General features: G+C 35.5%; 2 protein-coding genes across 2 annotated transcripts; both read right to left on the reverse strand.

Annotated features, from left to right (window-relative positions):
* Window positions 1-3,053: 3,053 nt before the first annotated feature.
* Window positions 3,054-16,006, reverse strand: LOC103035747 (caspase-6). Its single transcript, XM_007229478.4, has 6 exons — window positions 15,927-16,006; window positions 13,434-13,569; window positions 8,420-8,496; window positions 6,834-7,009; window positions 6,121-6,265; window positions 3,054-3,752 (listed from the first exon to the last, which is right to left on the reverse strand). Exons 1-6 carry the CDS (start codon window positions 15,949-15,951, stop codon window positions 3,538-3,540), a joined length of 774 nt encoding a protein of 257 aa, XP_007229540.3. The 5' UTR covers window positions 15,952-16,006; the 3' UTR covers window positions 3,054-3,537.
* A 1,969-nt stretch (window positions 16,007-17,975) lies between these two features.
* On the reverse strand, window positions 17,976-23,557 carry LOC103042697 (GTPase IMAP family member 4). Its single transcript, XM_049481800.1, has 7 exons — window positions 23,155-23,557; window positions 22,243-22,466; window positions 21,717-21,807; window positions 21,155-21,354; window positions 20,942-21,033; window positions 20,005-20,098; window positions 17,976-19,530 (listed from the first exon to the last, which is right to left on the reverse strand). The coding sequence occupies exons 2-7, from the start codon at window positions 22,417-22,419 to the stop codon at window positions 18,604-18,606; spliced, it is 1,581 nt and encodes a 526-aa protein (XP_049337757.1). The 5' UTR covers window positions 22,420-22,466; window positions 23,155-23,557; the 3' UTR covers window positions 17,976-18,603.
* Between the last annotated feature and the right edge of the window lie 3,923 nt (window positions 23,558-27,480).

A 27,480-nucleotide genomic window follows, 5' to 3' on the forward strand; every position in this document is an offset into this window, starting at 1 on the left:
GAGACACACAGCGGTATGTGCATTGTCGCCTGTGGCCTATATATTTTTTATGTAGTATAATACAGGAAATTTACGGGAAAATACTAATACGGGAGGACGGCGGGAAAGAGGAGTAAAATACGGTAGTTTCCCGGCCAAAACGGGAGACTTGACAGGTATGCATGCACAGTCAATCATTAACTGGGAGAATCTTGCTAGTAAAATGTTACAGTACACATTACAACATACATACAAGTTCATACAGCCAGACAAATGATACAATGGAAAACTGATACACTAAGTATTTCTGGGAAATTCAGTTTCTGAAGAAATGTAACATTGCTTAATCCACAGCATCATGTAAATACTTGTAATACCTCACAGAGGGTACGGTGACTGGTGGTGTCTGGCATGAATTTCCTGTCCAAACAGACAAGTGACAGCATTCTAAAGCTTCTAGGAGACATGATATACTAATTCCTGTCCTAGGACATCTGGCAAGTCAGGGTGCAAACACTGTACAGTAGTTAAAGATAACTCTTCAGTTACAAATTCATGCACAAGTTCTTAATTTCAGTTCTTGATCAGTGTGACAAAATGCTAAAAAAATAAATAGTGCACACTCTTAAAAATAAAGGCGCTACAATTGGTTTAAACGCATTTAAACCCACTATTTAAAGGAACAAAATTACTAAACGAGAATAAACATGTGAAATGGCTACCACAGTCCAATTTCCAAACCCTGGAACGAGAGTTGTTTGTTTCACCCACCCCTCCTCACACTCAAAGCTCATGTAGGTTGCCAGATTGAGTTCATTTTGGTTTAAACTCTAATAACTGTAATACTAGGCATTCCATTGTTTAAATTGTTCTCTTTGCTACTGTTATATTTGATGTTCCAGTGTTCAAACTGTCCTCCTTTACCATATTAATTGTGATATTATATATTCCACTGTTCAAAGTGTCATTCTTTCCTGTAATAGCTAAAACATTATATATCCAATTGTGTAAAGTATCCTTCTTTACTGTAATAACTATAATATTATATATTATATAGATGATATTTTGTACAAAGTTGCACATTTGCACTATGTCTATATTCTTGATTTGTCAGTATAAAATAGAATATAAAATCACTGCTCTATTGGCAGTAAGTTAAGGGTTTTGATTGTATGTTTACCTAGTCTTCATAGAACTTAAATACACTCTTAATAATGATAAAGATTTCCATTGACCCTTCAAACTTAAATCAAGCCACAGCCAGGAGCATAACTGGCCTTCCTCTGTATGGGTAAACTCCCTCTCCCCCCATGACTCATGAAGTCATGTTATGCAGTCAGGGCTCTCCACTAAATTTAGTTGCTTTATGCAGCGACATTACAGGTACTTCCAAAAAAGGTTTTTGTTTGCCTTTGTGTGACTTACATGCTATTGTGAGGAAGCACATGCTATCCGGTCACATTATATAATGGGGGAATTCAATAAACAGGAAGAATTGAAATTACTTCATTAGGGCTACATTAGCACAAAAGTCTTGAGACACAATACTGTTTGCTGTCGTATGTAGAAATGCAATGAAAGTGAAAGGTTATCATTGCCCCCATCACTGCAAAATCATTGGTTCAATCCCAATTAGGGCTGGGTAACCAAATTCGATACCAAACAGGCACCGATCGTTCCTACAAGATCCAAAAATACAGCATCCTTTCATGGTGACAGTATGAGAATGAGATTACTCATGTTGGCTGTTAAAGCTGATGTCCGTAAATGTTGGGATTTGGGGGATTTAGGGCCCTCTCTGGTGAGAATGTGTGACTGCACCGAGCATGCAAAAGAATCAATTTAAACTGCGGGTGTGACACGGTCTTCTTTCAGAGTGGAGGAATCCGTCATAATGATTTATCTGGACCCCCCACATTAAATCATAAAATATCATGTAGCCATGTTGAATTTCCCTGTTATTTAAATAAAGCTTTATAGGAAATTCTTTAATTAAGTTAATTTTCCATTTAGATATATTTTTCATTGGCGCAAAGCCTGAGTAGTGGGAGCTGTGTTGGGAGCAGGGGAGAGCAGATGCACATGTGGCACAGCATTCATTGTCAAAATTCTCAAAATCCCGAAATGTTGAATGTTAAAACCCCCTGAGTGACACTTTAAAGCATCACAGTTAAAGAAAAGTGGTTTGAAGTTTGCTTAGCTAAGCTTAATTTTGCAAACACAGAGATATAGACAGTGTTTCTGGAGAGCCCAGTGAGCGGCACAGAGCTAGAGCTGCTGACTGGGGAGCTGTGTCTGACTCTAAAATAGCCATTGACTTAAGTAAAATTAAGTATTTAACAACTTTTGCGTTCAGTAATTGAGTAGCATTTTAGAATAAACTACTTGCAATATAAAAAAAAAATTAAATACTTTTGTCCATCTACGTGAGTGTGGTGCGTAAAGAACACTTTAACTTCTACTCTAGTCACATTTACTAATAGATCACTCATACTTTACTTTAGCATGTCTGCTAATTGATCATGGCGAGTTTTCGCACTGTGTTGTGGGATACTGAGACACATGTACCCACACTGCTGCCTCCACCAGCTCTCCAAGCCTCTTCTGCCGATGTGGACTTTTCTCATGGTTCAGCTTGGGTTGCGTCTCCTGCATCTATAAGCCTGAATTTTCTCTAGATTAGTGTTTTGTAAACATTTCCTTGTTTCCCTCGCTCCCTTCTGTCCTCTGCACAAACTAGCATTCTTCATCTGGACTGAATCATCACTCATGTCAAATCCTTCAAATGATTCGATTCCCTAAATGATCCGTCGGTCTGACCGTCTATCTATCTATCCTTTTGGAAGTCAGTCTTGCTATCTATATGGCTGCCGGTCTATCCATCTGACTATATTGAAGTCTGTCTATCTATCTATCCATTTATCTTGCCATCTGTCTGTCTATCTATATAGCTATATCTCTATCTTGCATCTGTTTATCTGTCTGTCTGTCTATTATTCCGACCGTCTGTCTATCCATTCAGCTATCATATGGCCTTCTTGCCATCTTGGGGCTCTTAATTAAACAGACAAAGCTTCGTTCTATTCTTTTTTTTATTCTAGACATTTGAGTTGTTTTATTAAATGTAGATTTATTTATTTTAAAACTGCAAACACAATTTTCTACATGGTGTTCACTGATGTTTACAAATCAAAATGAAAGAACATTTTACATTTAAGATACAAGTGCCAGTTACCTTTACATCTTCTGACCTTGATGAACTATACAAATTCTAAAACATACATTTACAGTAAATGCATGGACAGAATATTGACTCCAGATATATTTCTGAAAATAAAAAAATTATGTCAATTAAACAAAGTAACTACTACTAGTTGTGGTGTTCAAAATGTTCTATATTTATAAACCGGGCACTGTTGGTGGACTCTTCTCAGTTCAACAGTAACACTGAAGTGAAGTGTTTAAAAACTCCAGTAGAACTGCTGTGTCTAATCTACTAGTGTTTTATTACATACTCCTGAAATTTATCAAGCCTGATCCAGAAGGTGTCAGACTGTTTTACTCCTCTTTGGGTCTAAAGTAGAGTTTCTTGGTGAGCATGGAGGTGAAGCAGGGCATCTGTTTTTTGTTGTTGTGGGTCCGTCTAGACACTTTCAGGTTGACCAGGGTCAGGAGCTCGGTGAACTCCAGAGTTGAGCCTTGGTGTTTCAGGGTCTCACACAGATCCTGGATGTAGGCTGAGCCGAGCTTTGTGTGGCGAAAGGCAGCAAATCCTGTTTATTTAAAAGAAGCAAACAGTTTTCAACAGTTAAATCATCAGATAGTGACTAAAATCAATTTTCTCACCTAATCCGATGTTTACTTTAGGCTGTTCACACATTAGATAGTGTCTAAATCCAATATTGGTCTGAACAGTTCACGCATCTGAACTGATGCATATAAGAAAAAGAGCAATGCTTTACTTAAAAGTTACCTTAAACTTTATCTGAACTCATCACGGAAAATGTGTTTGTATTGTCTTGCTGTAAAAAAAGAAAAAGGTCCACACCCGCGCACTTCCTTGGTTTGCAATCTTGGTTTCTTTAAACTCAGCTTTCAAGCTTTTTGACACTAATGATATGTTTTCCTGCGGCTGTGTCAGCCATTTATTTAGAAATATAAAATGGTTCCGACACAAACCTTCTAATTTAGTTTGAATAGAAACATATCCCCAACATATAGCTCTGGAAAAATATAAGTCCACTTCAGTTTCTAAATCAGTTTCTCTGATTGTGCTATTTATAGGTTTATGTTTGAGTAAAATAAACATTGTTGTTTTATTATATAAAATACGGACAACATTTCTCCCAAATTCCAAATAAAATGTCATTTAGAGCATTTATTTGCATTTTATGTGCCGAAATAACAAAAAAGACGCAGAGCTTTCAGACCTCAAGTAATGCAAAGAAAAAAGTTTAATATTTTTTTGAATATGTTTTAAAAGTTCAGAAATCAATATTTGGTGGAATAACTCTGGTTTTTAATCACAGTTTTCGTGTATATTGGCATGTTTTTCTTCCACTAGTCTTGCACACTGCTTTTGGATAACTTTATGCCACTCCTGGTGCAACAATTCAAGCAGTTCAGCTTGGTTAGATGGCTTGTGATCATCCATCGTCCTCTTGATTATATTCTAGAGGTTTTCAATTTGGTAAAATAAAACAAAAATTTAAGTGGTCTCTTTTTTTTCCAGAGCTGTATGCAGTTTAAAATGCACTGTATGCACTGTTATTCGTTTTCTCTTTTCTTCATGCCCATGAAATAGCAAGCATTAAACCTCATACATACAAAAATTAGTGTTTCTAATGAAATTGATCAATGCACACAACATAACGAGGCTACAGTGTCCAATGAAAATATAAAAAGATTAAAAAGTAGGTTTAAAGAAACCAAGAACACAAACCAATGAGGTGGACAATCTCTGAATAACATGTCCTTTTTAAAGTGAGCTTTAACACTTTATCAGTGATGAGCCAAGCTCTCAGCTACAGGAAGTACCTGATAAAATGAAACCGAAGCCAAGGACTATGGTCACATGTTGTCTAGACAGTTGCTGATATGTATATGACGCACCTGATTAAAACAGCATTGCTTCAGTTTTATTCTTATCAGTAGCACAGAAACTATAAATGACTTCAGGCTGATAACTACTGGTCTTATCACTGAGAATTTGCTGGAAAAACAGGCATGTTATTCAGGCACAGACATTTATTTCTTTGACGAAGCCACACTGTTCTAATACGCAGCAACATGGTGTTCCTAAAGGAATTGCTGAATGTGGCTAGCGACCACAGCTGCAGCATCAAAGGCCCTAAAAACTTGGCCATGGCTAAATAATGTGCAATTTTTACAGAGAGCTGGAGCAAGTTCTCAGTTTAGATGCAGCCTGAACTCATTCATAGCTCCTGTGATTCTGAAAAGAATGAAACTGAAACTTAACATGAAGAGTTGCTTTGTCATGTACACTCTAAAAAACAGAGGTACGATATGAGTACTTTTTTGTACTCGAAGGTACACTCTTTATAATTGTACCCTCAAAGGTACAATATTGGTCTTTACGGGGTCAGATTTGTTCCCTCTGAAGTACAAAGTCATTTCTAACAGCAATAAGTACAAATTTGTACCATTTAACCAGCCAAAGGGTACATTCAGTATTCTGCATCACTGTACTAATGAACAATATATATTTACATTGCACATTTTTTATTTGAAAGCCAGACAATTTTGGATCATCAAGTTTTTGAGCCATATTTAGTTGATGATAACGTTTATAATCTTTATGATCTTTACTGCCACAAAAACCATAGGTACAAAAAAGGACTTTCACTGAAAGGTACTTTTTTGTGCCTCAATATAAGGTACAGCCCCAGCGACAAGCTTTGTACTCTTTTAAGTACAAATCTGTACTTATATTTCTTAGAGTGTATGCATGTTCAGACAGATGGCAGACATGTGTCACATTAAAAAGATTGTGTGAACAGCCTAAACCACATTTTACTGCAGAGTGAACGTAGCCTAAGTTGCTTTGCCACAAATTGGGTATGTGTTTGTTTTTAAGTACCACATACTGAAGTGGAATAAAACTATATGAACCTTACTAACCTTCAGCTACAGAATAACACATGAGGAAATCTGCTCCTGCTGGAAGTGTGTAGACCATAGCAGTGTCCTCCTCCACCTCCTCTATCTCCTCATCCTCTCCAGCTACGGGGGTCACAGGATCATCTGTAATATCCCCACGACATGCCTAGATTTACAAACCCTGTATTAGCCCAAATGATGTTAGTGTTTATTCCAATCCAATATGATATGTCTAATACTGACACAAGAACCTGTTCAAACTGTATCTATAGCTTAACCAGTAGGGCTGCAACTAATGATTATTTTGATAGTAAACTAATCTGGTGATTAGTTTTTTTGATTAGTTGATTTTCCAACAATTATTTCTGCCAAGTCCTTCATCTCTAAAAACCATAATAATAGCTGAACATGAGATTTAAAACCATTTAAATGTCTAGATGTTGTTTAAATGTGGAAATTACTGATATTTAGAGGGGAAATACGTAATCTGTTGTATTTGGGCACTTTTGGAGACTTGGAGACTAAGTTGAGTGTGAACTGTTTGAGTGAGCCATTTACACGTCTTTCATTGCGCTTCTGTCCCCAGCATATTGTGTAATGTGATAATGTTACAAATTAACGATTAGTCGAGAATGACATTGTTGATTATATAGTTTTTTCGTTGCAGCCCTATTAACCAGTGTGCAATGAAATTAAGGACACAAGGAAATAAGGTGCTGTAATGAATTAATCACCTGGAAGATGAAGATCTTGGGTTTTCCTACAAGGCTTCTGCATTTGTCTCCTCTGAAAAGATCTGTTATTTCTTTAATGTTAACCATTTTATCAAAAGCAAATATATGACCATCTCTCCCATGACTCAGGAACACACACACAAAGCAGTCAGAGTCCATGTGATCAGCCTCTGCAGCTGTGGTCCAAAATAAACAAATGATTAACAACAATCACACAATTTACAGGAAACTGAAAGTATTTATGAGACAGACCTTGACTCTGTTTACACCTGGTCCCTTTATGTGTATTAAATATCAAGCTTATATCTGGATAAGACCAAATCACATAACAATGCCAGTGTAAGCACACCCAAGACTAGGCCTGATATTGGTATTCATTGCCATTTATAGAAAACTTTTAACAGTGAGATCATTTTAAACACAATTTCGATGATTCACTCAGAACCCATCTAAGGGCAACATTAAGGTGCCAAATACATTTTGTCTGTGTTTTGATCTTCATAACTACAAACCAGAGTAAACTTCAGACATCATACACATATCATATCAAAACAACAGAACTTACTACATATATAACATTAATGTTATAAAAAAAACAGGGATGGATTCAGTAATATATACTGTAGACATAATCCACCAAGCTTGAAAATAATCATTATTTATCATCACCAGTTAGCCTGTTGCCAGCTCCTTTGAAGCTAATCTGTGATTGCTTCATAATAAGAGTCTTAAGTCTTAAAACCCAATCATAAAAAAATAAATAAAAAGATATATATTAAAATAATAAAGAATGTCTAGTTTTGTTAATTTATTTGGACTATTCTATTTTGTTTTTACCAAATTCATGTATTTAACTGAGGTAATGTTATTTTTTATTATATCATCACTTAATTTTACTATTTTTATTTTTACTCAATTTTCTTTTTAATTTATCTTTGTTTAATTTTATTAAGATTTTCTTATTTTATATATATTTTATTCATTTATTTCATTTCATGTATTCCCAAGTGAAAATAAAGCTTAATTGATTATTTTAATCAAATAAAAATAAAAATATACTATATAAAAAATATAGTAAAATATCCAAATTCTGTTCATATTTGCATCTCATTTTGAAGCATTTTAATCCATGAAATTGGCATATGATGGCTTTATTCTGTTCATATGAATATCAGATTTATATAATCACATACGCCGAAATTAAGAAATATATTGCAAGATACATTTTGGCCATTTCGTCCAGCACTACCCAAGACACATTAAATCCGATTTACATAAAGAGGTGGTCTGAGACATATTTAAGCCACGTTATATCAGTGAAAACGTCCATCCTAGACATATTTTACAACTAAAACTCCTTCCACTAGAATCAGAACAGCAGTAATAATTGGCAAACAATGAATTAAATTGCATATTTGCTCCCACACAGTAATCAGATTTCAGTCTGCATTTAACCACAAAGTGTAAATGCATGTGGTTAATATTTTTAAATCAAGATACAATCCAGATACTACTCACATGAAGTGGTGAGTTGTAAACAAGATCTTTTTTATATTTGAGCTGAAGAAACGTTTAATGGGTCATACCTTGACGTATTTTGTCCATCATGTCGTTCTCGTTTAAGTTATCACACGATTCCACATTAAATCCCAGCTCTGTAAATCTGAAACAGAAGTAAGGTAAAAGAAAACTGAGCCCTTTTACTTGAATGCAGTTATAATACAAGATAATTAATAAATATTTATACTGATACTGTATGGGTAAATTGTGGTTATTGGTTTGTTTGTTGAGCTACACATACAGAAGTAGTTTAATACATCGGTGACACTGTAAAATGCCAGCCATCTCAGTTTGAGGTTATTTAGGTTCCTGTTGATATCCTGCAATAATCATAACAATTATAATGCAATCACCATGCAGCTCCAATATTTGCATTAGGGGTGGTGTGTTGATTGCAAGTCCAATAGCATCTCACACATTTTTAATCAGGCAAAGGTCTGGTTATAAAACTGACAATGGCATAGTATCTGTGGCTTCAAGGCACAGCTGTTAGGGTGACAGTGTTATGTAGACAAGCACTGTCCTGTTGGAATAGTGCCCAATAGTGTGCATTCAGAAAAGGTAGGGCCACTAGCATTGGGGTTCAAGTCCCTGTCTGGGTGGATATTCCATGTTATCCCTGTGTATTGCCTGGGTTTCTTCCAGGGATGCTGGTTTCCTCCCACAGTCCAAAAACATGGAGATCAGGTAAATTGGATACTCTAAAATTACCCAGAAAAAAGCCCAGATATGGATTGGCACTCTGTTGCTGTAGTGCCCGATGGAGTTCTAGTGGAGTTATGTATATAACTAAATTTCTGGAGATTATTCCATGCCCTTTACTCTACCCACTCGCCCTTTTTATATCCCCTCTTTCTCTCCACCTGCATGTGGCACAACTTAACACCCACCTCCTCCCCATCTTCCACCTTCTCTCTCTTCAATACCTCTCATTGCGGGAGGGGCTTCAGTTTTTCATGTCCCAGCAAAGCTGCCCCGAACTCCAGCCCAAATATCCACTGCTTTTGCCCCCACCCCCTCTCTCCTCTTCCATCTAGGGCGTGGGTGAATACTAGCAAATTATGGATTAATAATCATCTGACCAACAGGAGGATTAAGCTAAGTCTGCTGCATAATTGCTCTGCAGCATGTCTGAAAGAGTTTTAATAGTTCAAGGCCAAATACTGAGGTACTGACCTTGTCAGCAAAGAACAAAAAGTGTTATTCATCGAAACTGGACACTGTTGAGGGGTGGAAAAACTGATGTCTAAATGAGTCAGGTTCTTTTTGCATAATGCTTATGAAAGTCTCAGAATTTGGAATAGTGCATCTACATTTCTGCATTCCCATCTGATTTACTTCATTTAACAGTGTCTAAGCCTAAAATGCCCAGACTAATGTTTAGCTGTGATTGGAATTATGGCATCTATTTCTGTTTCTCTCCTTTCTGTCATACTGTGAGAGCATGAAGATAATACAGTACAACCCCTTGAGCAAGAGTTACAATAGTTCAAGGCCAAATATGGTGGCCTGGGTTGTCTGCAAAGAACAGAAGGGTTATTCATAAAAAACTGGACTGTTGAGGGGTGTAAAATGTGCTTAAGTGAGTCAGATTCCGGTTGCTTGATGATTAAAAGAAAAATAAATCTGAATTTGGTAACGTCTGCAGTTCCCAGATCCCATCTAACATGCATCACTGCACAGTTCTCAAACCTTAAATGACCCTTAAACAAACTTGTAAAATATTTTAGCATTTAACAGATTCAGAGACTGTTTCACCCCTAATGCTGAAGAACCTCGTCACACACATTCTTTACAGCTGTCCACTCACTTCTTATAAGAGCTGGGTTTTTTTAAGAGTGATTATAGTAATCATGGATGGTGAGTGTGTTTGTGACTAAGGCATATTTTCTAGATTTTGTAGAATGTTTTTGGAATGATGGGCATATGATATTACTAGTTACTCACTACTTCAAATAGTCCAACAAAAACATGATGTAATGATGCTGAAAATGCTGTGCCCAATCTTGTGAAAACTGCACTGCGAAAAGCAGAAAATTTATTTAAACCACAAAATAGTAAATTGCTTGTTTTTTTCTACTAAATGTCCTTTCTTTCTTATCAAACTCAAATCCCAAACAAACCCCAAAATATCATGGTAGCACTCCATTGTCACCAGTGATGGTATAGTTACTTTGAAAAAGTAATCCGATTACTGATTACTGATTACTCCTTTAAAAAGTAACTTAGTTACTTTATGGATTACTTGATTTTAAAAGTAACTAAGTTACTTCACAAGTTACTTTATTAGTTACTTTCAGCAGCTGCAGACACCACCTCCCGCCGCCTTAACATAAACATTATAACCAGTTTTGCCAATACTCCCTTTATTGTAAAATGCATTTTTAATAGCAACAATTTATCTCTATTAAGTTGAACTATTTCCTAAAATATATATATATATTTAATAAAAATAAAAAAAATTAACTTAACATATTAAAACCTGACATATTTAACACTGTAAAACTGAACATTGAACTTGTTGTTCTCTGCAGGGCAGCAAGGAGTGGTTTTATAAAACAGAACCGTGTATATATGGTCTAGACCAGGGATCACATATTTGCGGATCACATATTACCGGACCCAGACGTTGTCCAATACGGACCCATACCGGACCCAACTACTGAGAAAGATTTAATTCTGACAGTGTTCATTTAAAGCACCGGAAATTTGTGGCAGACCGCTGCCCTGGCTAGTGAATTGGGACGCGGCCGCAAAAAAAACGCCTTTATAAAGAGATACTGGCGAAACCCGAGAACTGGCGAAAAACGAAAACGGGCGGAAACTAAAGACACGCCGAGCGCGAGAGAGAGAGAGACAGGGGAGAAAGCGAGACGCGTGTGATTGGGGAAGAGCGGAGGGGGAATGGGTAAGGGAGCGGTGTGTGTGTGTGTGTGTGTGTGTGTGTTTGTGGAGGAGATGAGGTGGAGAGAGAGAGAGAGAGAGTAACGCACAGTGACTTAAATAAGTAACTTTTATCTGATTACTGGATTGGAAATAGTAACGCGTTAGATTACTCGTTACTGAAAAAAGGGTCAGATTAGAGTAACGCGTTACTAAGTAACGCGTTACTGACATCACTGATTGTCACAATATTTTTAAGTTTAACCGTCCTATTAACTTCAAATTTACTTTTTAATCTTTTATGTTTGGGGTCAATTTAATTGCCCACTGATTTTAAACTACAGAAAATTATAATTTTATAATATTTTTTACCCAAGTTTATTTCACATGCTATATTTGTTTGCTGAGTATTTAAATAGACATAAAAAAAAATTGTACCCACCAACCCACCCCTCCTAAAATTGAAAATTGAGATCTTATTGGTATTTAAATGTCTTTATATTACTTCTAAGTAAAACTTTTTTGTAATATAAACATTTAGAATTAAAAATAAGTTGTTATCAACAATAGTAACATGTATTATATTTGGGGTCAATTTGAACTTTGAAGTTTAAACTCAGAAAATGACTATATAATAATTAAATTGTTACCCAAGTTTATGTCACATGCTATATTTGTTTATGTACTACTTAAATAGCCTTAAAAAACTATATGTCCATCCTACCCACCCCTTTATATACAGAACACATGTAATGTGAATATGGAGAAAGAAAATCTCATTGATTTACATACAGTTGAAAATAGAGATCTTATTTTTGTTTTGATCACATTTTTTCTGTTTTCAAGAATTCTTCTGGAAAGTAGTATGTTTGCTATTAGTTGAGAGACAAAAAGTGGGTCTACAGTAAGGGGCTGATACTCATCAGAGGAGGATTATCATAATCAGGATCCTCCTCAAAGTCCTCCTCTGTCTCAGACACATTCTCCTCTATGTCACGGTCATAGTGAAAGACATGTGAGAACACGGTTTCAAGACTTAAATGTTAATAGAGTAAATAAGTGATCTGAACTTCAGTCAATCCTTTCTTTTAGTAAACGTTTCTTAATTTCTGCATACAATATAACCTAATTACAATTTATACAATATTACTTAAATAATTAATGATACATGATATTTTATAATTCCTGAAAAGTAAATATTTTTCGGCACATGGGTGGCATGTAATACATTATTTTTAGTGAGACTTGTTCTGTTAAAATAAAATAAATGTTTGAGATAATGTAAACTGTAATGAGGTAATATTGTATGCAGAAATTAGATAAAGGTTATTAAAAGAAAGGGTTGATTTAGCAAAAATAAATTAAGTAAAGTTTACTTAAAGAAAGGATTGACTGAAGTTCAGTTTCACTTAAATTTATCTTAAAATAAATTTACTTAAAAAAAGCTAACTTTTTACAGTAAATTTTACACTTACATCAAACTACAGTGTCCTTATGATACAGATATCTCCATACACAGAGACTTACTTTGCAGTAGTAATGTAGTGTACATTTTTTTGGCTTAAAATGCAAACTAGCTCACTAAATACTCTATAAAATACACTGACACGGACATGACAAAATTCATGGGACAGTAGTATGCATATTGATATTAAAGTGTTGCCTCAGAGGGCAGAGAGTAGCTTTGCAACGTCTTCACCTGTAAAAGAGATGTTATCTAGTGATTAAGGCTGAGCAGTCCAGCATGCTCATGACAAGTAGACGTAAATTATCAGAGTTTAAGCAATAGGTCTGATAGTTAGTGCCCAAAAAATGTGACATTCGGTTTCTGAGGTTTAACAGGCATTTAACATTCTTCGATTCTCAGTAATGATTGTGGCTGGTGGTGTCTGGTTAGAATTGTCTGTGCAAAAAGCATTCTGTTGCTTTCAAATGATCTAGCAAAAGGCATATAATAACTTTTAACATTATATACAACTTTTAGAGTATATAATGCACAGCCATTAGAAATGCTTTCTGCAGTGCAAAATGTTTACTGACACTTTGATATAAACAAAATGGCAGGCATAATCTTTGCAATCAGACTGTTTAAAGCCCATTAATGAAGTTATTAATCAGTGTATTTCTCTCAGTAAGCATGCGAGTGTGCATGTGCACCTTTCAGTGAGGTTTCTTTTGTCTGTAGCTGTTCCAGTACGTGCCTGCAGTCGCAGCATCCAAAAAAAATGTTCATGGTTAAAGATTAGGGCCGATCCTCGCCGCTTGAAGTTCATCTGGTACTCCTCAGGCAAATCTGTATTGAACACACAAAATATCATATAATTAGCAACTTGCAAGATATTAAAAGTTGCTTTACATACATTAAAAGCCTTATACAAACTAGTACAATACAAAAAAACATATTCATTCAAACATAAAAAGAGAGCCATATAACAGATGTATAACCCTTTCATGTGCAACATTGGTCAATTGGGTTAATTTTCTATATCTTTGCAATAAATTAATTCAGTCATTCAGTATTCAAGGTATTCCTCAATTAACTTGTTTTTATTCATTGTACATCATTTCTTACTTTTTGAATAAAAGCCCTTTTTGTATCACTACCACTCTAAAGCACACATGGGTGGGTCAAAAATGACCCTCATTCATTTTCTATGGAACTTTTTTTATGGTTGTGGGTTTCTTACTGTAAGCCATAATGAAGGAAAATCCATTTAGCTAACTAGTTAACTAGAAGCTGGATGTAGTGGATAGCCAGAATTTAGTACAATACTTTATGTTGGTAGTTTAAAGCAGTTTTTTATAGCCCTGGTCTCTGCCCTAAAATTGATAAAATAAAATCCCTTAGCCCTATGGATCATAAATCAATCATTATGTATATCCAGCAGTGTATTAGACACATCATATCACCACCTACTTTATTTTTGGACATTAAAACATAGAAAGCTGTAGAATATGCAGAACAGTTGGAATATGCAGTAGAATATGCAGGAACAGGGTTGAGAAACACTGCTCTAACGTGACTTCAGTAAGACCACAAATCAAGTGGTTATATTGTAAGGTATGTTTCTGTATAGTGTTTCAAATTCGTGCTCCAAGTGCCCCTTTTTGACTTTGAGCACCTGCCCCTCTAAAGGTCTCTGCACGGCCCTGCTGAAAGCTGCAATAAGATGAGAATGAGAATGCTGATATGAGGACAGTCTGAGGAAAGAGAAAGATATTTGTAACTCTGCAGACCGATTTAATGCTATGCTATAACTAGGGGTGGGCAATATTATATTGTATACAATATATCGTGACACAGAAATATCACAATATTAAAAATCCATATCCTGATAATAGGGATGATTTGTCTTAAAAGTAGTCTATTATTTACTGTGAAGCTTTAAGTGTATTTATTGTATAATTGTTTTAGTTTGCAGTTTATATGCATGAAAATATTCTGCAATATTATTTGCTGCATTATATTATTTTATGCTATATTATTTATTTTGCCACATTATGATTATACTGTTATACTCTTATTCTATATTCATGAAATTAATGAATTATTTTTCTGTTTTCCTATATTGCCAAGTATATCATTATCGCAAAAATACCCTGAAATATTGTGATATTATTTTAGAGCCTTATCGCCCACCCCTAGCTATAACCAGACCAAAAGAGTTAAAAAATTTGAGCCAAGAGGCAACAACCTACTCCATTGTTTTTTAACAGGAAATGGGGATTGAAAATTGGCAAAAATTACTTATAATGTTGGAATCCAATCCCTGTTTCTTAAGAATAGGTGTAGCAGCAAACAACAGGGTACTGAACCAGAACCAAAGGAGTTCATTACCTCTGTGGTGATTCAGGAGACAGTTAGCATCCAACTGAACCACAATCTTTGTTATTTTTAGTAAAAGGAACGTGCTTTTCAGTGGCTTAGTTTTGGAGCACATGCTGTCCTTCTGGGACTGGACTCACAAATAAGAGTAAGTCATTAAGAAGTAAATGACTCCATATGTTGATGGTTTTGGGTGAAATTTACAAAGGTATGCTATTTTTTTTAACGCATATGATATTTATAGAACATTTTTTTATGTACTAAATCATTTATTTGTGGTTTGTGTCTGATTTAATCACTAAGGGCCAACTAAAATATTTAATAGAGCTATACAGTCCATAAACAAAGCACTAATTGATTGTTTTATTATTCCCCAAAGCAAATACTAAATTACATTTCGCATAAAGGTTTTAGTTCAATGCATGAGGTCAATGGGTGCAATCATTATAAGAGCAGAGCGGTGAAAAGCTGTAAAAACCCATCATGAATCTGCCAGATTTTCTGTTTTAAATTTGGTCAACAATTTTTATTTTTATTTTTTTTTATTATTTTATTTCCAGTTTTTCCTCATTTTCTCCCCAATTTACACGGTCAATTACCCAACCCCCAGCCCCCTTATCACTAGCGATGCCCCAACACCAGGAGGATGAAGACTAGCACATGCCTCTTTCAATAAATGTGAATTCAGACTCTTTTCAAACTGCTGCTGATGCAGCTTTACCGAGTAGAACAAGAAGATGGTCATTAACCATTAATAAAGTGGTCATTAACCATTAAATAAAAAAAGAGGAGACAAATAAAGGAATAAACAGACTGACACTTACCTAAGCTGTTATCTATGCCTGCCATAGTGGTGAATGAGCTTCTGCACTCCACACTCAGGATGTGGGAATGTAAAAGCTCAGAAGAGGAAGTTGTTTCCACATGCAAACTACTATGCTTGCAGACTCCACCTCATCACACACCACAGACGTTAGCCCCACCTTCTGAACGAATGCCAGTAAAGAAAACCCTCAGTGGAGAATATGCACTGGGAAGAATTCATTAAACTTCACAGTAACAATTACTAGGCCGCGTGGATGTTATACAAGTTGGTTTATACAGAGCAATTGATCCCCTCAATTAGAAGTAAAGGGGAAAGTGAATGGAAAGAGTATTTAAATAACAGGACACATTGAAATGCAGTATTTCAATACTGTAATTAGTTGACATTCTTTTAAACATTAAAAACCTGGGATTATCTGTTAACATTATAAATGTTATAACCCAGAATTAGCTGACTTTGATGTAAAAATGTAAAACCATGGGATTAGTTGTTAATTCTGTAAACAACTAAACTTCAGACATCTAGTTGAACTCTGAGACCGATGTGTCATTATGTGTCACAGTCACTACTGCCCATCAACTTCCATCCCTACTTCTTCCTGTTTAAGTTTCACTCATCAAGTTCCTGTTTTGTGAAATGGTGGCACAATTACAGTAAATGGAGAAAAGGTTAAAAAAAGGCCAGTTAAATTTGAAAGTAAGCAGTAATCCACTGGAATTGGTTCATTTTCTTATTTATCTTATTGCCAAAATCTAAAATGACCTTGCTGTAAAAGCCATTCACCACCCAAACATCTATTCATTATTACTGTATGTATTATTATCTCTATGTTTATTTTAAACTATTAGGTTTCGACCTAAAAAGATTCATATGGGCAGGTATAAGTTGTGAATCTTTTTTTTAACTCATTTTGCACTAAGTAAGTTTTTTAAATTAAGCACTAATACATGCTCTTAAATGTATATATTAATATAATTTGACACATTTTTTTTATCATTTCCTAAAATGTAAACTATAATACAGAAATATTTGTATATCCAACCTATGTTTGTTACAAAATGCAAAAATCTGAAAATCATTTTTTTAATCATGATTTTTAATCTTACTTTATTTTAATTGTTACTAGAAAATTGATTTTAAAAATTAAAACCCACTTTGTTTTCATTATATTTCAATGGTTTATAACATATGTGTAATTGCCTATAGCAGCACTTCATTTAATGTCCTCCATGCAGATTTCCATCAGTCAAGCAAAAAACATGTTTTTACATTACTTTACAGCAGAAGGAGATACCCTTATAATATTTTAATGTAAGTCACTTTAAACTAAAACTTTTATTCTAAACTATTTGGGAGCATTACTGTAGGTTAATTTATCATTAAATATTGACCTAAATAAATAACATTAAGATGTAAGATTTTTGTATGGAAGCAATGATATGAGCAATGACACGTTTGGTTAATATGGATTTATCTAAATAACTCAATTGACATTCTTTAGACAACGAATACAGGTTGCCATATTAATGACGAGTCTTACTTTGTAAGCTGATGAGCAAATGATTACATTTGAATTTTTTTTTATTGTTTGCACATTATAAAGGTACATATGTGGATTAACTGTTGTTTGATGTACCCCTTGTCCCCCCAAAAAATGTTTTGATTGTGACTAGTGTCTGATTAGAATGATTTCTTTAAAAGACTGGTGAGCTGCTGTGTAATGTCTGTGATTTTTGCACCATAGGCAAGAGTAAACATTCCTAATGATAAAGTTTCCTATCATGACTCGAGGAGGATTAGAGGTTGGTCTTGGGAAAGATGGAGATGAAAGAGAAAGTCACAGCTTGATAACCAGCAGAAGACCCCTCCTAATTAGCAGTATTTCGAGGTGGAAGGTGGTATTCAGGCAGTCAAGCACCTTAACCAAAAACGGTTGGGTAATTTATCACAGCTTGACTAAGACCAAGCTGGAAGCTATGTGAGAACTCCTAGTCCTATGAATGACTAATAAAAAATCTCAAATGTGAAAAGATGACAAATGTCAAAATTTACAATTTAAAAGATTAATTTACTTGAATAATTATTTCAGCATTACAGATGTGTATAAAAAACACTGTCCAAATATACAGTTTATAATAGAGTAAAAGTATATCAGTGAGCCTGCACATAATAAAATATATCTCAGCAGATCAACACATTCACAACAACCCAGAAAAAGGAAGAGGGGGGGGGGGGATGACAGAAAGAGAGAGCTGAGTTTAGAGTACCCTTAGGTGACCATTGAATAGAATCTATCAATATAACAACATTGCCAACAGCTTGTTGCACAGCTCTGGTAATAAGATCAGCTCCAGCCTGACTTCACCAGCAGATGGCAACCACGAGTTATTGTCATGGTGTTGTTCAGCTCTTTGGCCTTTTTAAACACAACAGCCAATCATTGTGCATCAAATAATCTTTAAGTGTCCTTAAAATGTCAGGGTCACATGCCACTGGAAAAACCTCCCTAATACCTGAATAAATACAAACCTCCTTCATGTCCTTGTGTAGTACATACTAAAGATTATAAAACTCACCATACAGATGTTTTACTAAAACATGAAGCATTAAACACAAGCATGACATATTGAATATAGAAAAAAAAAATTGATAACATGGCAACAGTTGTGTTCATGTCAGCCTATTGAAATGCAGATCTTTGGAATGCCATTTATTATTGTATGAATCACATCCACTGTATTATATAAAAACTGTCCAATGCGGGAAACTATAGAGTCACTTTTCTCAGCTTGACGCCTTGCTTCCCTATCCTGTTCCTCCATCAGAATCTTCTGTGCTTTTTCCAAAGCTTCCCCTTCCAACTGTGCCCTTAGCTCTTCTAACTCTTTTAGTCTCTTTGCTTCGGTCTCTTTCAAGATCCGTTGTTTCTCTGCTTCTATCGCCCTCTCAGTCTTCTCAAGCATCTCTGTGGTGTAGTGTTCTCCACCATTTCCAGTGACCATTTTATCAATCTGGTCCAGTAGCTGGAGCACTTGTTCTGGATTCTGATCTTTATTATTAAACACATGGTATCGACCATAGCATTTCTTGAGGAAGCTCAAAAGATCTGAGTTTGCACGAACAAACTGATGAAGGTTCCTACCCTCCAGTTGATCTCCATGTGTGAACAGGGCCATAGTGTATCTGGAGGACTCCTCGCCAAAAATAGCTTGAAATATTTCCACTGTTTTTCTCTCTTCATCTGTAAATCTACCCAACTGGATCACAACTAGAAAGACATGTGGACCTGGAGCCGACAGTGGAACGCATAGCTTAATCTGATTAACCACCTCATCTTCACTTAATTTTGTGTCAAACAGACCTGGAGAGTCAATAACAGAGATTTTCCTCCCATTCACAATTCCACTGAATTTTTCACACTCTTCTGTGACAGATATGGAAGAGAAGTCAGATGTGAAGACCTTTTTTCCAAGGATGGTGTTTCCTGTTGCACTCTTGCCCACACCTGTTTTTCCAATCATCAGGATCCGAAGCGGCTCTTTTGATTGTTGCACTGCATGGTTACCGTGGTCCACAGATTTTTGTGTTTTGTTGTTCTCAGTCTGGTTGTTAAAAACAACAAATGCTGGTTAAAACCAGATCATGTCCATACAACAGTTATAAAAATAAAATACTGAAAATACTAGAAACAGTCTCTGTCCTGTAACATTTTCTGTATTCCTCTGTAAATAACAAGTTTTAAATTGTTTAAATGTTTACAAAGAATCTCAACTGATCATGCTTCTTAAGTTATGTATATATATATATATATATATATATATATATATATATATATATATATATATATATATATATATGATAACTTTTAGCACTCAATTATAATGTAATGTATTTAAATCATATGCACTATAGTCATTCGTATAACATTCTTGACAAGAACTATAAAGTAAGATTTTATAGTTTTGTCCTACCTAGACAAGGCAATGTTACTGGTGCCCATATAGTTACAAATGTAATGGCACTAAAAATGGTGGAACTTGATTATTTATTTTAAAAAGTATGTGTAAGAGACTCACCTGTACGTTTAAAATTATAGCTGCAATTAGTGCAATAACTATTGTCAACAAAAACTTGAACATTGTGGTTTGTTGGCCTGGTTGAAGCGTCTCTCTAATCACAGAAACAAATATATTTATTATAATGAGAAATATATGCCAGTAAATGTGCACTCAGTTACATTACACATCATCTACCCTCAGAGCAGGTAAATTTACAAGTAAAAAAAACCCTCTGGGATTTGGCCTAGGCCACCCAGGGATTAGAGGGTATCACGCTAACATGGTGGACTGGGATGTGGCCGGGTAAGGGGGTATTGGTTGAGGTGGACCAAAAAAAAAAAAAAAAAGAAGAAAAAATCCACCACGCCAAGCATTGGGAGAATAAACAAAAGAACATCATGGGAAACTTGCTGGGGTAAACAAAAAGTTCCCAAACACAACCACAGAATAAATGGATGCTTAGTGCAATTTATTTCCTTAACTCGATGTAACCTGGAGAGTACAAGAGAAAGAGGGCAAGGCCACTCAAACTCTGACAGACTAAGAGGAGGGGAAGAGAGTAAGCTTGAGAAATGCTAGTGTAATAGGGCACAGCCCCTCAAACACAGAAAAATGGAAAAATCAAGCGAAGTAAAAGAAAGAGGGTACAGCCACTTTAAATCTCAGACAGAAAAGGAAAGAAGAAACAAAGAGATTGTAGAGCTCAAGTCGCTCAAGAAACCGGCATAGACTCGCTCTGACAGGTGCAAATATAGTGTTAGGATGCTTCAAACAGGTTCCAGCTGTTACAAATAATCAATGTTTTTATTTTATTTACCCTTTCTTCAGTTACCCTAACCAAAGTCAGCAAAATACTTGTTAGAGATCACACAGTTAACACATTACTGTGATTAAACATGCTTGTGTATTCATAGTCCATAATAAGTGTAAAAGTAAAAAATAAATAAATACATGCCTTCGTAATCTGTTTGTTTTTGTGGGTTTAGGTGACAGGCTTGGCCTAGAATGGTGACTCATTGGTGACTCTCCTTTATCCCTGCAACATTCCTGACGAAATATTTTTGTGGTTTAAATTTAAAGAAAAAATTGGAATTAAAAGTTTTTTTAAAATAGATATTTTTAGATCCAAATTAATACCTTTTAAAAAAAAAAAAAAAAATTAACCTACACTTAGGGTTCGATGTGAGGGCTGTTTTGGGCCAGTGGATGATGCTTCAGGTTCTTCTGGCTTTGCACCTTCCTTCACACAGTTAAAGGGTGATTCAGCTCCAGAGGTTGCCTCCTGTAGTATTGTCTCCTTTTTTGTTTTCCTATCCAACATTCCGCGTTCAGGCTGAATCTCATCGGTCTGTGGACGACTGGAGACAACTGGAGAAGATTTGTGGAGTGAATCAGATTTAAGGGTGGAAGTTACTTAATCTTCACAAGCAGCATTTCTGAGAGTGCCCTTAAAATAATGAGGCTTGATTTATTTTAATGGTAAATCTTGATTTCTTTGTTACACCTGATCCATCAGGTAAACATTCTAAAATAATTTGATCAACATTAAAATAAAAACAATTTAAAGTGAACAGTTTTTCTACATTATCTTAATGATTTACTTGTAACTGATGTGAGTATTATTATAACCATCACTACAACCTAGCATAATAATTCATTTTGGCCTGTGTCTGAATGGATTCTCCCTGCAAACTCCAATTTGAACAAGACTTCAGTAACCTTATACTTACTCTGATCTTTGTCCATTGAGTGAGTAGAAATTTGGGATGTGTGTTGGTCAGAACGCTGGACGCTTTTGAGTTCCTGTATTACTTCATTCATCTGAATGTGGAGACAAAATGAGACCTTATGAAAATGATATTACACTTAAACCACAGATGTGTAAAAACAACACACAACACTAGAATTATTATTATCATTAGTAGTACTATTACTACTACTACGCTGAAAAATGTAATTAATTTAAAATAGATATTTAGCGCTATGTAAAACCATTTTCAAAAGTTTGTTTAAAGAACAACATGCAACAGGTTTACGGTTACAGGAATTTAAAGAAGGAACCAGGTATCCATTGAAGAAGCCATTAAACATTCAAATGGTTAATTTAATTTCCATGGTTCCCTGATGAACTATTGCCTTTACTGAGAAACTATAAAGAACCCCTTTTCAAATAGTGCAGTTAAGGTAACTTACTATAGTACTGAATGCATTGAACACACAGTATGTATCACACATTATTACAGCTAAATGACTTACAGACTGTGATAGTCCAGAACCTGCACTTGGGGTTAGATGTGAGGGCTGTTCTGGGCCAGTGGATGATGCTTCAGGTTCTTCTGGCTTTGCATCGTCCTTCACACAGTTAAAGGGTGATTCAGCTCCAGAGGTTGCCTCCTGTAGTATTGTCTCATTTCTCATTTCCCTATTCCACATTCCGCATTCAGGCTGAATCTCATCGGTCTGTGGATGACTGGAGAAAACTGGATAAGATTTGTGGAGAGAATCAGATTTAAGTGTGGAAGGCATTTCAATTCAATTCAATTCAATTTTATTTATATAGCGCTTTTTACAACAAAGGTTGTCACAAAGCAGCACCACAGAGATGCCAATTTTATGGTGACCCAGTGGCAAAGAAAAACTCCCTTTAAGAGGAAGAAACCTTGGAAGGAACCAAGACTCAGTGAGAGGAACCCTTTTTACTCTGGTTGACCCGCGTACAATCAAATAACAAATAACAAACAAATTACAGAACAAAACAGTACAGAGTATTAATGTGAGCTACTGCTAATGTAACAGGTACTAATTTATAAATATAAATATGTGATGGGCACAAACTATAGAACTATGGCTAATAATAAACATAATAAACTATTATTGTTATTATTATTATTATTATTATTATCAGAACAAGAAGAAAAATCCTCATTATACTACTGTATACATATAGACACAATACCCACAAGCAAAAACCATACCATTTAACACAGTGGTATACCAACATAACATAGCCAGGTATCATAAACTGCTGATGCCAAAGCAACTGCATGACTATTCTGTAACTGTAACACAAACACTATAAACCCACGACACTATAAAACACATAACACTATAAAATGCCTTAATAAATTACCAATGAACAATTAAGAAAATAGTTCATTACGGACATACCCAACGAATATGCAAGCTGCGTTAATCCAGCACCAGTTGGGACGGCACTGCTGACGCCAACACACCAGCAAAGGACTCTGACCGGATTTACAATTATAAATGCTCCCTGAACTGTTCTAAGTGCAAACAAACTACGGTGCAGTTTAATTTCTCAATTAATAACTTATTATTATTATTTAGGCGATCTAGAATGAAAATATAATTGTCAAAGCAGACAGTAACAAAGAAATATATAATTCATTACCAGTGATGTCAGTAACGCATTACTTAGTAACGCGTTACTCTAATCTGACCCTTTTTTTCAGTAACGAGCAATCTAACGCGTTACTATTTCCAATCCAGTAATCAGATTAAAGTTACTTATTTAAGTCACTGTGCGTTACTCTCTCTCTCTCTCTCTCTCTCTCCACCTCATCTCCTCCACACACACACACACATACACACACATGAATGGATGATGTACCATTCAAAACTTCGGACACACCCCCTCTCATTAAATGGATTTTCTTCCTTTTTACGATTTTTTACATTGCTAATTTAATATTAAAGACATTAAAGTTATACAGGAACACAGGGAACTATTCTATAAACATTGCAATACAATAAAGAGGAAGTTGGATGGTTACAAGCCAACAAAGAAAGGTGAACTGCAGAAGTGGCATAAGGTCACCCAAAAGCAGTGTGAAAGACTGGTGGAAAGCATGCCAAGATGCATGAAAGCTATGATTAAAAAAAGAATTGGGGTTATTTGACCAAATATTTGTTTCTAAACTCTTCCTGAGTTAAAACATTAGTGTTGTTGTTTCTGAATGAATATGAACTTTAGTTCTTTGAATTATTTATCTGAAGAGATCTGAAAGCACTACATCTTTTTTTTGTTATTGAATTTGAGAGAAATGTTGTCAGTTGTTTATAGCATAAAACAACAACGCTTATTTTACTCAAACAAACACCTATAAATAGTAAAATCAGAGAAACTGATTATTTTGAAATTATTATTTTTTCAGTGCCGTATTAAAACCCATGAAAACCTGCAGAGTAGTTACCATGATAGTAATACCTTAACCAATGGGATTCGTTGTAAATATTACTAAAATTTGGTGATGTTGTTGTAAACATGTAGAAGCCTAGAATTTATTTTCATTCTAGTTAACATTAAAAATACCAGGGTTAGTTGTTTATATAATAATAACCTGAGGATTTTTTTGTTTGTTCATTGTTGTACATACTAAAACAGTAGAATTAGTTTAGTAATTCAAAGTATTAAAAATGGATTTTGGTCACCGTTGTAATCATAAGCTAAACTTACAAATACAGTTGAACTTAGAACACACTAAACTGAGGAACAGACTTGTGACCATGTGTCATTACCCACCCTTCACATCAGCTAACATCACTTCTTCCTGTTCTAGCTTTACTCCCCAACTTCCATTGTACAAACGTTTTAGAATCCCAGTAAACAGAGCAAAAGTTCAAAAACATATATTCATTATTCATCAATGATCATCCTCTTTATATTTATTTTAAATAACACATTATACTAGTGCATCTAAAAAATAGAATTTTATTAAAAAGTTACTTTATTTAAGTAATTCTGGTTAAAATGTGAAAGTCAAAATTGTATTATTGTTGATGATTATGGGTTACAGCCAATGAAAACCCAAAAATCAGTGTCTCATAAAATTTGAATATTATATAAGACAAATAGACCACTGAAGTCGTGTAGTCATTTTGTAGTCGGCTCCATGTTGTTTATGCCCATATTTGGGTTCCTTTGGGGTTCCGTGTCTAAGCGGTTCAAGTCAATACGGAGTTTGAATGGGCTTTTCAAAAACTGGCCTCTGTGACATTCTGTGGTAAATAAATATGTTCAGAACCCTGTACGTTTTATTCTGTGTACATCAGTGGCGGATGCTGGTCTTTCAAGGAGGGGAAGCTCAATTTCGGCCTACATTTTAACATATGTCGTTTTATTTATACATAAATTCTACTCTTCCTGAGATGTTTTTTTTTTTTGTAAACAAAAGGCATTATTTTCAAGTTTTCACTACACAACAAAAAGGTACCCATTGAAAAATTACATAAAAAAGACGCTATGACATGAATAAACATAAAATGATCAGTACAAAAAAAACATTATGCAAAATCTTTAAAGTTGGTAAAGGAAAAAATGCAGGTAAATTTATTTCCTTTTTGAACAGTTTTAATTTCCTTGAATAATCCCTTTAATATTTTTAATTATTTTTAATGATAACACAATACTTACTACTGGTCCCTGTTATGTATTTATGCCCTGAGATGGTTTCATCAAGAGGCATGGCCAACAGTACATTTTATTTGTTAGCACTTCCAGTCAGCCAGCTCACTTTATCATACCAGGACACCTGAAAAGACCTGTTACTTTTCCCCACCTTTTACACCAAATTAATCTGAGCAGTTGATCTGCCCTTCTGTTTAACTCTTACATTTTTCTTCGTAAGGAAGACTATCAAATGGCTTCTCCAAAATCCGGTCCACAACATTAAAACTGTCTGACATAATGTGCAGCATGCACTGGCGCGAGGCTAGTGTGAAGTGTGTCCGTCTGTGAGTGCTTTGTGACGGTGGAGGGGCTGAGCAGCACCCGCTGGACAGAAACTGCGATAGAAAAGAGTGATAGAAGTTTTTAATAAATAATATGCCGCTATAAGGATTAGGAAAGTCTCCGGTCAACTCAGAACAGAATGAAAATGCTCCCAGCGCGCATGTTTACACCCAAAGACCGCTGATTCGCTCATTTAGCTGTCAATCAAAAAGGGACTCCGCCTGAGACAGGTCATCCAATCATCATGCAGAAGCTGAGCTTCCGGGCCGAGGCCAGCCCACTGCCCCATAGACCCCCAGAGACGCTGAGCGTCCGATGGGCGGGACAAAGCCCAGCATTTATCCAATAACTCGTCTTGTTTCGCCGCGCGCTTTGCTCCAGCGTCCACACTGTTTAAAACAGCGCTGTGAAGCTGTGAGAATGAGTGAGAGGAAAGCCGCGGCGTTACCAGTGATAAGAAGCTGATTCTGAACTAAGTTCAGCGCGTTGTAGTTCATGTACACACAATAGTATATATTTAATCACTTATTTTTTACATTTTAGGGGAAGCTGAGCTTCCCTTGCAGTCTTAGAGCAATCGCCACTGGTGTACATTCACCTCCAAAATATCACTGGATCCTCTGAATTTAGAGATCATTTAAGGGTAGTAATCAGAAAAATGCTAATTTTAAGTTTAACATCGATCAACAATACAGCGCACTTTGCACAAGGAGAAGCTGTATGGGAGAGTGATGCCAAAGAAGCCATTTCTGCCACAAACAGAGGCACCTGAGGTGTGCTTTTGCTTTTGCATACTTGAGGCGACTCTGTTTGTGGCGTGCTTGCAGAAATGGCTTCTTTTGCATCACTTTCCCATACAGCTTCTCCTTGTGCAAAGTGCGCTGTATTGTTGACCGATGCACAGTGACACCATCTGCAGCATGATGTTGTTGTAGCTCTCTGGAGGTGGTCTGTGGATTGTCCTTGACTGTTCTCACCATTCTTCTTCTCTGCCTTTCTGATATTTTTTCTTGGCCTGACACTTTTGGGCTTAACAAGAACTGTCCCTGTGGTCTTCTATTTCAACAACTTGCAATTGGCCACCTTAAATACCTTTTCTCATGATTGGATACACCTGGCTATGAAGTTCAAAGCTCAATGAGGTTACCAAACCAATTTTGTGCTTCAGTAAGTCATTAAAAAGTAGTTAGGAGTATTCAAATCAATAAAATGATAAGGGTGCCCATACTTTTGCACCAGTCAAATGTTGGTTTAATGTATATTGCATTAAACCATTGCATTAGATATATCAAACTGAAATGGCTGTTGCAAACACCCAAATATTTAGAACTAAAAATGATTAAGATTAATAGGGGTGCCCAAACTTTTTCATATGACTGTATAGTGTGAAGTTTTCACAATCAGTGATGGTTTGGAAAGTTCTGGTTGAGTAAAATCAGAGAGATAACAGCAGCTAGTCGTTTAACTTCTCCTTTCTAACAACATCTTTTTTTCAGTGTCAAAACTAGACTGAACCAGTTTTTGATGTTGGCTGCTTTCCTAGCTACGCAACACTCCCTCTAAGCAGTAGATGGCATTGTATGCCAATAGAAACGTGCATTTAATAGTATTTCCTTTTAGAACTGATTTTGGCAAATTATAATAAAATAAGACTTTATTAACATATATACTAAATAACAGTGGTCCAAGAATTGAGCCCTGGAGGACACCACAAGTCACTGGCACAGTAACCTGTGGTGTCC

Source organism: Astyanax mexicanus, chromosome 7, assembly GCF_023375975.1.
Source record: "Astyanax mexicanus isolate ESR-SI-001 chromosome 7, AstMex3_surface, whole genome shotgun sequence".
NCBI classification, from domain to species: domain Eukaryota; kingdom Metazoa; phylum Chordata; class Actinopteri; order Characiformes; family Acestrorhamphidae; genus Astyanax; species Astyanax mexicanus.

Coding starts and splice junctions, on each gene's coding strand:
- LOC103035747 (XM_007229478.4), bottom strand. CDS start 15,951: ATGGCAGGCATAGATAACAGCTTAG. Junction 13,570..15,926: donor AGGCATAGATAACAGCTTAG/GTAAGTGTCAGT, acceptor TGTTCAATACAG/ATTTGCCTGAGGAGTACCAG. Junction 3,753..6,120: donor GTGTTATTCTGTAGCTGAAG/GTTAGTAAGGTT, acceptor TTAAATAAACAG/GATTTGCTGCCTTTCGCCAC.
- LOC103042697 (XM_049481800.1), bottom strand. CDS start 22,419: ATGTGGAATAGGGAAATGAGAAATGAGACAATACTACAGGAGGCAACC. Junction 20,099..20,941: donor AAAACAAACAGATTACGAAG/GCATGTATTTAT, acceptor TTCTGTGATTAG/AGAGACGCTTCAACCAGGCC. Junction 19,531..20,004: donor CTATAATTTTAAACGTACAG/GTGAGTCTCTTA, acceptor TTTAACAACCAG/ACTGAGAACAACAAAACACA.